An 11,379-nucleotide genomic window follows, 5' to 3' on the forward strand; every position below is an offset into this window, starting at 1 on the left:
TTCAGAAAGGGCGGCTGGACTCTAAATTGCCATGCCCTATTATAAACTAGAGACTGATGGGTAGTTTCAATCCCTTTGCCCTATTATGTGCTAGGGCCCTATAGTGTAGGTCATGCCAATCACAGGGGTATCCCAACCCTTAGTGTACCCTAGTGTTTGTAGGTGTTTTCACTGTATTCTAGTTATTTTCAGTATAGCACTGGCCCTGGGCCTGGTTAGGCAGAGCCCAGGGTCAGTCAGTCAGTTACCACCAGTACCAGTAAGCAAAGCGTTGGGGGTGCCCAGGGTAAAGTATGATTTTGCAACACTGCTAAACAGCGATGAGGAGTTATGGACCCATGTAGGATGAGGACAACTGTTGTTTTTGGTTTGGACAGTTAGGCTTATAATTTTGTCTTCCCCCCCCCCCCCTTTTTTTTTTTTTACAAGTGTGACAGAGATGACCCTACTAATATTGGTAATATGCGAGGTATGGCAGTACATAGCACTTGCCCATTCAGAGCTAGATTATATATAAGTAATTGTAATGTTATACCAATATATGATGACAAGCTAAGCACCATGATGTTCTATGACTTTAAAAAATGGGACGAATTGTAGTAGCACTATACTTTGACAAGAATTGTATGTTTGATGTGCAATTGAATTGTGTTTTATCCCTCAACTGGTTTTTTTTTGGTGGCATTTTGGCATTTCGTTATGATGCATCTCGAATTATATTTGATTTAAGCCCTTTCAGGGCATGATTGTCAGCGCATTGCTCTTTCTAACTCATACTGAGAAAAGTGAATGTTGAGTACCAATGGTGCAACAGTAATGATTACACAGATGCGGTCACAAATTTATGTTTTACTTGTACACTATAAATTTATCGTCATAAAATATGAATGCAATTATTACAATGATGATATGCAAGAGGGTACTGTGAAATGTTTTTAGATTTCCATGGGCGTGCAGAGAAGACAAAGGGATAAATATTATCTGATGCATCTTGTACTGTGATTCATTACTAAATTCATTTAATCTGTCCAATTCTTTGCAATGTTAAGATGGCCACCACATTTTCACCTATCATAAATATGTGAAGAGATGTCCATCCTTTATTTTGCAGTACAGCCTTACTGCCCAATGAAATGATATAGTATATAAGTGTTAAAATGTCACCGGAAACACTGACATTGAGAACGGCAGTATGCTGAAACGTGTCTATCGTTTGCGCGGCAATAGAACTTTAGCAGAGCCTCCGTGAGTGTGCGGTTTTTGCTTCAGGCTGGTAACAATTAATGTATATGTGTGTGTATATATATATATATCAGACGTATGTTTCTCAGAGACTTCTAGCAACAGATTTCTTACTTTTTATATATTTCCCTGTGGCAGACTGGATCAGTAAAAACAGTACCTCTGCTTGCTGGTAGGTAGAGCCATTCAACTCTGCACTGACACCTTTCTACAAATGATGTGCACTGGATATGTAGGCGCCAATCCTGCACACTGACATCAGTTCCTTTCTGTAAGTGCCACCTGCCCTGGATCAGGCACTCTTTCTCATCTTTCATTGTGCAAGGGAATGTCACCCCCACAAAACAACCGGTTTTAAACCGTATAAGGGCTGTCACAAATAAATGTCTGAGACCGATTCACATCAAGTAGGCCTGTAGTGCCTAGTGGCAATCCACAACTCTAAAGCCTGCAGTGTCTGTGCGTCAATGAGCCCGAAGGCCATCTGAAACCATGAGGCGAAAACTCTACTTCACCAAATGCAAGAAAACTCCGACAAGACTGGTCCAAGTCGAAAGTTCTTTTCCCGATACAGCAGTCGATAGCGCCATTCTTGATATCGGTCTTCTTCAAGGTCCAAATTGTAGGGTCATTTGAAGAAAAGACTGAAAAAAAATCAAAGCAGGACTCTGTTCCCTCTTGCCACTTGCATTCACCTGAGAAGTCATGGAGGCAGCATCATGGCTCCTGACCTCTCTCCCGGAGTCGTTCGACTTCAGTGGCAATCTTGTAACTTCTGCACAACCCAAATTTTCAGGCTGTCCGCCACTACTTTACAGATGGAATAGATGCTCCAGTTCTTCGGATCCTTGCCATATCCCTCTTGCACCTTCAGGCCCCAAGGAGCTGAGAGGCCTTCGTAGTGGGATACCGCTGTCAGATTCCCTCTCGGCATCAGATGGGTCCTCCAACTCAGTCATGGTGCATCTAGCTCCACTTCCGACCCCACCTCATGTGCCACAGTCCATGCCGGTTCCTGGAACATTGATGTTGGTGCTGAATCCATTGATGCCAAATGAAGAAGTACCTATAGTACTTTTTTACTAGGCACTGGTCCAACTTTGACCGAGTCCACGGTAGACCACTGTTGACGAGCCACTCCTTCCACTTGATCTGCCACCTTTATAAGAGAGAACACTCACCCTGCATTCCCTCTTAGGTGAAAAGTCAGACAGTGGTTATGATGCAAGTGATATTTGCTCTGCCCTGTCAAGAAGATATTTGGTATGAAAATTTGAAGGAAGCTAGTGTTCTCGGTACATCCCTGAAATAGATCTTCAGTCACTCCCTTGTCTAGGCACAGAGAAATAAACTTCCTATGGCATATTAATGTGTAATGCGGCTGAAGTCCTTGACCTCTAGCTCCCCACCTTGGAGGTCCAGACAAATGTGTTGAAAAAAATCCTACAGGCGGGGTATCCTCTGAGCCCCTTCTACGATTTAAGGAGGCACTAACTGATACCTTGTTGGGGGCTTAGGCCAAACCTTGCTCTGGTCCCCCAGTCAGTAGAATAATATAGAGATGCCATCTCCCTGCTCTGAGGGATTCCTGTCTCAACACCCCTTAACTGAAAGTTTGGTAGTGCAGGCATCCATGAACAGATTTAATCCCAACACTTTTCCGACTACTCTCCAAGATAAGTAGTCCAAATGAGTGAAGATGTTTAAGAAGCATATGGTCTCTTATCACCAGCCTGACTCTCTGATCAGTAAATGCCAGGTGCCTCCTGGGACACTGCCCCAACACCCTTTTGGGCTCTGTGACTCCAGTCTTCCCTGGTGTCCTTGAGGATCTCCAACCTGTCCTTGCTCAAGCCTTGCAGGGCTGTCGTGAGGTGTCCAATTTCATTGCGGCATTGACACCACTGAATACATTGTGTGAGCAGTTAGCATCAGTGTTCCAGTCATTTCCATGCTTGGCTAAGATCATTCGGATTCCCAAATGATGGGATGTCCTCCCTTATGGACATGCCTTTTGACAGGACTACCCTGTTTGGGAACAAAGCTGGTTCCTCTTGAGAACAGGGACACTGCATGCTCTCTGGGCCTATCCGGCCCCCTCACCAACTGCACCAACCTTACAGTTCCTTTGGTGGCTTTGGTAGAGCTGCCCTCATACCGCCAATCTCTCTAGCCTTGACAAGAAACCCAGCAGTTTTGCGATCGAGGCTGTAGAGCCCACCGTCCTGCGGTCAAGGTCAGTCACCCACCAAGTGCACTACTCCTCTGCAGCCTTTTGGTAACCAGACTTTTAAAACCAAAAACTGGGACATTTCCCAAAAACAGAAGAAGGACTACAATTTTACTTCAACCCAGCGCACAGAATGACAGCGCTTCATAGCAGAGAATTACAGAAAAGGCAATTTTTAAAGCCAGTTGCATGCCTGTTAATTAATTTGCTTTCTTATAACATCTGGTAACTGTCCCTGCTTTGCAAAACATAAAAATATACCTCCCACCCTTTTCAGCTAACCCTCTGAAAAAAACGGGATATAAGCCTAATTTCCTGAAATCTGCCGGGACAGCTGGTGAGAAACTGAGACTGTCCGGGCAAATCCGGGATGCCTGGACACCCTACTGCAGCTCAATCTGCAAAACTCCTTTAGCGAGCCCTTAGGGGAGCAAAGCCACCCGGTGGGAGGCAGGATCAAATTATTCTTTCTGGATTGTTAAGCCATAACTTCAAACAGGTGGGTCCTGCATATCTTTCGCAGGGGATATACTTTACCCTTCCTCTCTTCTCCACCACACCTTCTTCCTTCCCCACAGTGACTGAAGAAAGACCATCTCTCTATTTTGCTACAGTAAGTTTAACACCTTTTAGCCAAAGAGGTTGTAGAGTGGGTGCCAGCACCAGAAGTAGGACATGGTTGCTAATCCTGCTACTTTCTGGTGCCCTAGAAGGACGGAGGCCTTTGTCCTATTTTAGATCTGGACCCTCTCCACGCCTTTTTCCAGAAGAAAAAATTCAAGATCATTGAGCATGCTGGGCAATCTGACCCAGGTCATGTCTGCACTCGACCCTGGAGACTTGATAATGACGTAGGACCTGCAGGAAGCCTATTTCTGTATTCCTATCCTGTAGGCCCTTTGGCGTTACCTGCAGTTTGTGGTGGGACGAAAGGATTTTCAGTTCTTTGTGCTCCCCTTTAGTATCACCAGCGCCCCTCCAGTGTTCACGAAAGTGACAACAGTGGTGGCAGCACATCTTTGGAGGTCAGAGCTGCTAATCTTCCCCTACCTCGATGACTGGCTGTTGAAGGCGAGCTCACTAGGTATTTGTCAACCACCTTCAGACTACAGCAAACCTCCTGTCTTCTTTGGTGGCTTAACAATCAATCAATCAATCGGGGTTGGTAAATCGCAGATTCTCACCTGGGAGGGTCTCATGGCGGGTGGGGGGAGGGGGTGGGCAGACGGCAGCTCGCAGCTCCGTTGAGTACTGGGTTCATCCAAACAGCCAGGTCTTGAGGTCCTTCTTGAACTGGGGCAGTGTGGGAGATTGACGGATGATCAGCAGGAGGGTGCTCCAGGCTTTGGCTGCGAGGTAGGAGTAGGACTTTCCTTCCGTTCTAGTCTTGATGCTACACAGGAGTGTGGACAGATACAGTTAGGCTGATCAGAGGTGTCTTTTGGGTGCGTGGAAGGAGAGGCAGCTGTTTAGGTATGCGGGTCCGGATTTAAGGGCCTTGTATGCAACGGTGAGGTGTTTGAAGGTTATTCTTCTTTTGACTGGAAGCCAGTGGAGATCGCGGAGATGTTGGGTGATGTGGCTGCAACGGGGGATATCGAGGATCAGTCTGGGTGCAGCGTTCTGAACAGTCTGGAGTTTGCAAAGGAGTTTCTTGTTGATTCGGGCGCAGATAGCGTTGCTGTAGTCCAGTCTGCTGCTGATTAGTGTGTGCGTGACAGTTTTTCTATCAATATGCCATACTCCTCCTCAGATGCCCCCCTTTATAGGAGCCGATCAGGTTATGGTTTGGTTTGGGGCTTTTTCCCAGGAAAAGAGTCCAGGCAATGATCCTGATCTTTCAACCTGGGTCTTGGATTTCAGTGAGACTGATTGCACTGATGGTCTTCTGCATCCTGCTGGTCGACCACAGCAGGTGGCATATTTGGGCTCTACAGTGGGTTCAGAAGTCTCAGTTGGCCCAACATTAACGTTGCACTAAAAACCAGCATTGTCGCACACCCGAGTGGCATTCGGCTACTCGGGTGGGGACCCAATGATGAAGCATGTCACCAACAAGGTTGGTGAGTGAGTGTTCTTTTTAAAGAAGTTTACATTTCTTTCTTTTCCTCCTTTCATCCAATGCACTACCCTGTGCATCAGGTGGAATACCTCCCTTTTTTGTTGACTTTATTGAATTACCCAAGAGGACTGAGTAGTTCTATTGTACCCTTTTCTCTCTTAGTGTTTGATTCTAATAAAAACACTCTAGCTGTAGTAGGGCCCTGGCTTCACTCCCTGGTGCAGGGCGGACTGTGCTTTATGGCAGGCATGGAGGGAGGGATGGTCTCGGCTGCAGCTCCGGCCTTGTACCGTGCCCCTGCTATTACTAGTGAGTGGGAGGCACTGAGATGGTGGTATTGGTGGTGGTTGTATTGGAATTGGTGGTGCTGGTATTAGTGGTATTGGTGGTGGTTGTATTGGAATTGGTGGTGGCATTGGTGGTGGTGATGTTATTGGTGGGAGTGGTGTGGTATTGGTGGTGGTATTGGTGGTGTTGATGGTGGTGATATTGGTGGTGGTATCAATGGTGGTATTGGTGGTGGTGGTAGTGCTGGTATTGGTGGTGGCATTGGTGATGGTATTGGTGGGAGTGGTGTGGTATTGGTGGTGTTGATGGTGGTGGTATTGGTGGTGATATTGGTGGTGGTATCAATGGTGGTATTGTTATTGGTGATGGTGGTGGTATGGGTGGTGCTGGTGATATTGGTGGTGGTATTTGTATTGGTGGTGGGGGTACTGGTGGTGGGGTATTGGAGGTGGTGATAATGGTGGTGGTGATATTGGTATTGGTGGTGCTATGGGTATTGTTGGTGGTGTTGGTGGCGGTGGTGGTGTTAATAAAACAGGCTTTTGAAAACAACCCTGTCAGGTGGCTTTAATGCAGATGACATGTAACACAGATGTGCTGTTGTCAGCTTCAGCTCATTTGCACACGATTATGTGCTACCTGGAATTCACATGACTAAATTTGCTAATCATTTCTAAATCCATTTTACTTGGGGGAGTGGAGGGGTGGGGATTTTAAACAGACACAAGATAATGCTGGGTTAAAGTGATTGAAAGCTGGCACCCGTGTTATGGGGTGGCCGTGCTGCCTAATAAGAGGTTTAAGCTGAGTCAGCGCATGTCCGGCCTACAGTAAGAGAAGCTCAATAAAGTAAATGGTGCTTACAGACTAAATACCAGGTCCTGTGTAACAAGCGAAGTAAAGGGGCCAGTAGCCATGGGAGGTTACAAATGAAGACAAATCCGTACTAAGGAGGGACTAAGAAGCCTATTAACAAATCCGAAGGCAGCATTTACGAAAGACAATAATACAAGCCAATGAAAAATATGTGCGGAGAGTGGGTGCTGGCTTCTCTCCCATACTCTACTACAGCAGTCTCGCAGAGCGAGAAGATAATGCGCGCTGCCGCTAGGCTCGACCTAAAAATTAAGGTACCATGTGCACGCATCTTTTACTAATAATCTACTTGCTCACCCCCCCAAATAAAATTTGTTCAAATTCTATATGAATTTCGACGTTCCCAGCAATGCAAGTGGCAGTGACTTGATATCAACCATTGTGTGTTGACATAATTCACTATACTAAGGACTAGAAAGATAAAGCCAGTCATCTGCGGAACTTGTAAAGAAAAGTTGATCATCCCATTTGCCCTATGGTCCATGACCAGCAGCTGTGGTAAAATCTTTGTGTCTTTGGTTTCCCATCTCTGACTTTCTTTATTAGAGAGATGTTGAATTCTTCTCTAAGCACAGTAATGATGCCTGATAAGTTGAAATGTGTCCTTAAATCTGTTTGCTGGAAATAACCTCAAGATTATGCAAATTACTTGAGAATTTCATCACCTTCTTGAATTTACCGTATACCTGCTAAATTGTTGGAGCTGTGGAACTTTCTTTGAAGCTAACCACTTTCTACATCCAATGTAGGCCGGGTTTAGATCTGTGCGCTGAGCAGAATGGGTGATCATTTCTATTCTCAAAGACCTCCAAATTGATATCCATGCCAGTGGCAAGTGAACTAATGTTGTATCTCAAAATTACACTGCTGGGGTAAAGACAGCATACTGTCCACACGTTGGCCGATTTCCTGGATGGTTTGCACCCTAGGTATGATTGTAAATTTGGTGAAGGAAGTGAAAACATGCACCCCTTACTTATATATAGCAGATCATCCCCGTTTGTCTTTTCCTATCTCTACCAAAAGAAGCCTCTGCAAAAGAAATGACATTTTAAAGAAATAGAAGCTTTCGTGGCCAGGGTGAAGGAAAGCTGCCATAGTTTGGTTGCATACTGTGAGTGGTGAACTTGTATTCCTTTGTATTGCGTTCTTTCAATTTGATCACTGTGCACCTAGTGTGATTTGGAATTTAATATAATGCTCAACGCATATTAGCAATTATTTTAACAGTTGTGTGTTTGTTTGCTTTCCAGCAATTTCCTGAACAGATTGTCGGCTTTGTGCCCAGAAAGCATATCCCAACTTCCTCAGGAATATACAGTTATGGAGGTTTTGAACTGCAGGCTCCTGGACCTGGCAATGGTGACCAGTACTCCATGGTCTTGATTGGAGCAGCTTTCTTCCATCGGTCGTACCTTGAGAGCTTCCAGAAGCAGCCCGCAGCAGTACATGCTCTAATAGATGAAACACAAAACTGTGATGATATTGCTATGAACTTTATTGTGGCAAAGCACACTGGCAAAGCATCCGGAGTCTTTGTCAAGCCAGTGGACATGAGAAATCTTGAGAAAGATGCAAGCAGTGGGTACATTGGCATGTGGCATCGTCCCGAACATTTGCTGCAAAGATCATACTGCCTAAATAAACTGGCTAAAGTATATGAAGGCATGCCTTTAAAGTATTCTAATATTATGATTTCTCAGTTTGGCTTTCCCAATTATGCCAATCACAAGACAAAAATGTAGCTAATCCGTGAAAGTTTACAATTGAATTATTTCGATTTTTTAAAATAAAATAAAAAATCCGATTATGAACATCCTCTTTATCAGATTTATTCATGCCATTAAGAAGGGGCTTTTTTTATTCTTGCATCTCATCTTGTTAGGTTACAGTTGCCTTAGATCATGCCCCTTTCTTACCATTGGTTGGCTTCATTGTCACTATCATGTGCTTGCTTCTCTTTGGTCAGTGTGTGCTGGGTTTGCTTATTCTTCTTTCTTTGTCCCTCCCCTTGAGTATGGCCCAAATATTTGCGTCTTTTCACTGCTCGCCCTTTTGGAACTACTTTTTTCTTTTTGTTGAGTGCATGTTTTTTCATGCTGTTTCACTCATGTGCTTCTCCCCTGATAGAGCACGGATTTACCTGCTCAGGATTTTACCATACTCACCTGGGCCCATAAAACATACACTTTGAACAGGTAACTCACGCTTAACTAGATTTTAATGTTTTAGGACCTATACCTTTGACTTACCAAATCCTACTCACCAGTACCTAGAGTCCTAGGGGATCAAGGGAGTTAGCAAGAAAATAGGTAGTAAGTAATGTTCCTTGTATAAAATAACCACAGACTTGCGAAAGGTTTAAACTCTATATCTATGTAAATTTCTTAAATGTTAGGCTCCACTATCAATTTCAATTAAAAATCTCATTTAGTAAGGAAGACAATGATTGAAGCAAATATGCAGCGATTTTGGAAAGAAATGTAATTAAGCATTTGAACATAGGGTGGGTAGAAAAAGGAAACAATACAATGACGAACCCACACTTATTTATAGTTACCTAGATTGGTGTGAAGACCAACCCTGGCCACGGGCTGAGATAAAGGACAGAACCCCGATAGTGCAGGTGCCAGCAGGATAGAACAGGTGCAGACCAGAATCAGGACAGGTACGGACCATATTGAAATCAGGACAGGACCACCGTAGGTGAGGATCGGCACCCACAGCTAAAGTGTAACGCCAGCGTCACACCCCTCTCTGCAGCTAACAATCGGACCCCGATTGGGTTATCAAGCTCCTTCCCAGAACCCTCGATTGGGTTAACGAATCTTCTGACAAAGTGCTCCGCCAGCACCTCTGCTCTCGATCGCCTATTGAGTGCGTTGGGTCAGTGACAGGTCAGCTATTCGGACAAGTCAGACAATCTAACTAGCTAAGCCTACCTTAGATATACCATTTTCCAGGGCAGTGTACCACCCCCCAATGTTGCAAATGTGTGAATCCCACAATTTGATTGGACAAAAAGACGAGGAGAGATCATCACACCATATTAATATGAGGTAACTTACATTCTGTATTCAAATTAACGTTCCCCCCATAAATTTATTTTTCCATGCATTTTTATTCCACCCAGCAGTGAATGTATGCTTCCTCTTGTAGGGTTGAAGGGTTACGTTCCCAGAGTTTTCACAGTCAAGTCTGATGCTGGCATAGGTTCATTGCCATGGCTTGTGGATTTGGGTGAAGTCAGCGCAAGCTCAGATTCAGGACCCAAGATGGAGCAACATTGTGCATGATTGGTCCAAACACTAGCTAATAGCAAAGTCAAAGAAAAACAGTTTTAGAACAAAGAATAAATGAACGCACTGTATACCACTTATCTCTACTCTATTCCCATTATTTTATTTTAACTACAACATTAGGAGTTAAGCAGAACGAACAATTTAGCAAAAGCAGTGATGCAAGTTTTAGCACATTAAAACATAGAGAAGCCATCTTAGTTTTAGTGCACAGAAGCAAAGGTTTCCCACCAAAGCAGAGAACTACCTCATGTCACATGAGTATGACAGACGCATGCGCAGAAAAGTTCTCGCGTTTGCGGCGGGCATTTTAATGCATTTAGATTACGGTTAGTAAAAGCACATTGGCGAGCTTCCCCTAGATACTAGAAATGTTGTGTAATGCAGTTATTAGTAAACGAAACATATTGGTTAGCATATTATGTGTTATTCTGAGAGGACTTAATCCAAGCAAGTCGCTTTACGTGCGCAACCTTGCCCCATCAATCCCCTCTCTGATGATATTTTATATCATCACTAATTAATGAAACGGATGCCAACTTTCACATTTCTCCCAACTCAATTTCTTCAAACTTTGTTTTGTTTCTTTTCATTATTCATGTGAAAGTTTTTCACTTTCTTGTACAAATTTCCATTCAACTCTTCTAACTCAATTTCATCAATATTTCTCGTCTTTTCTTTCTTATTTACTTTATAGGTCTTTTCATGCTTACGACATTTGCTACAAATTATTATCCCTAAAATCAGCAGGCTACTCCCACCATTGGCATCAGTATTTTAACTACAAAACTTTTTCCTACTTTAGAAAACCAACTACCTATAGAGGAGAGACCATCTGTAAGTCTCTTCCATGCACTGTCAACCTCCAGTGATTTAAATTCCTCTTCCAAATGTGTAATATTCTTTTCATACCCTTTAATTTCAACACTTTTGTCAGGTATGTAAGTGCAATAATGTTGCACCTTCAACATTCTACAGACTCCGCCCTCTTTTGCCAACAATGTATCAAGAGCAAGTCGATTTTGTAAAACCATTGATCTTATTGCAACCAATTTGGTATTGATCATTAAAAATCCTCCAGCAGTGTCAGTCGATAAACGATCCACCACTGTTGACAATTTGCAAATTCTTTGAGTATTCAGAACCACTCCCACTAAAGGTATCCATGCACTAAATATATCGCCTACAATTTCAGAACAAGCATTTGCAATGCATTAGGTCTTGCAGCATTAAAGTTTGAGTTACTGGCATTGTAAATGACAATGCTTAGCATAAAAAATTTTTTAATTTGCAATTGGTATATAAACATTGTTTGTGAATGGTTAGCTGTTGCTTTTGCTAAACTAAATTGGCAGTAATATAGATTGCTAGTCTTGCTTGTT

The 11,379-nt window shown here is 43.6% G+C and overlaps 1 protein-coding gene across 1 annotated transcript in view; it reads left to right on the plus strand.

The window, feature by feature from the left end:
• Window positions 1-8,512, plus strand: part of EXTL2 (exostosin like glycosyltransferase 2) — a 111,280-nt gene extending 102,768 nt beyond the window's left edge. Inside the window, exon 5 of the mRNA XM_086954402.1 lies at window positions 7,952-8,512. Coding sequence (XP_086810528.1) covers window positions 7,952-8,443 — 492 coding nt within the window. The 3' untranslated portion in view covers window positions 8,444-8,512. The remainder of the gene's footprint in view (window positions 1-7,951) is intronic.
• The last annotated feature ends 2,867 nt before the right edge of the window (window positions 8,513-11,379 follow it).

This window comes from Lissotriton vulgaris, chromosome 1_1 (genome assembly GCF_964263255.1).
Source record: "Lissotriton vulgaris chromosome 1_1, aLisVul1.2, whole genome shotgun sequence".
NCBI lineage: Eukaryota > Metazoa > Chordata > Amphibia > Caudata > Salamandridae > Lissotriton > Lissotriton vulgaris.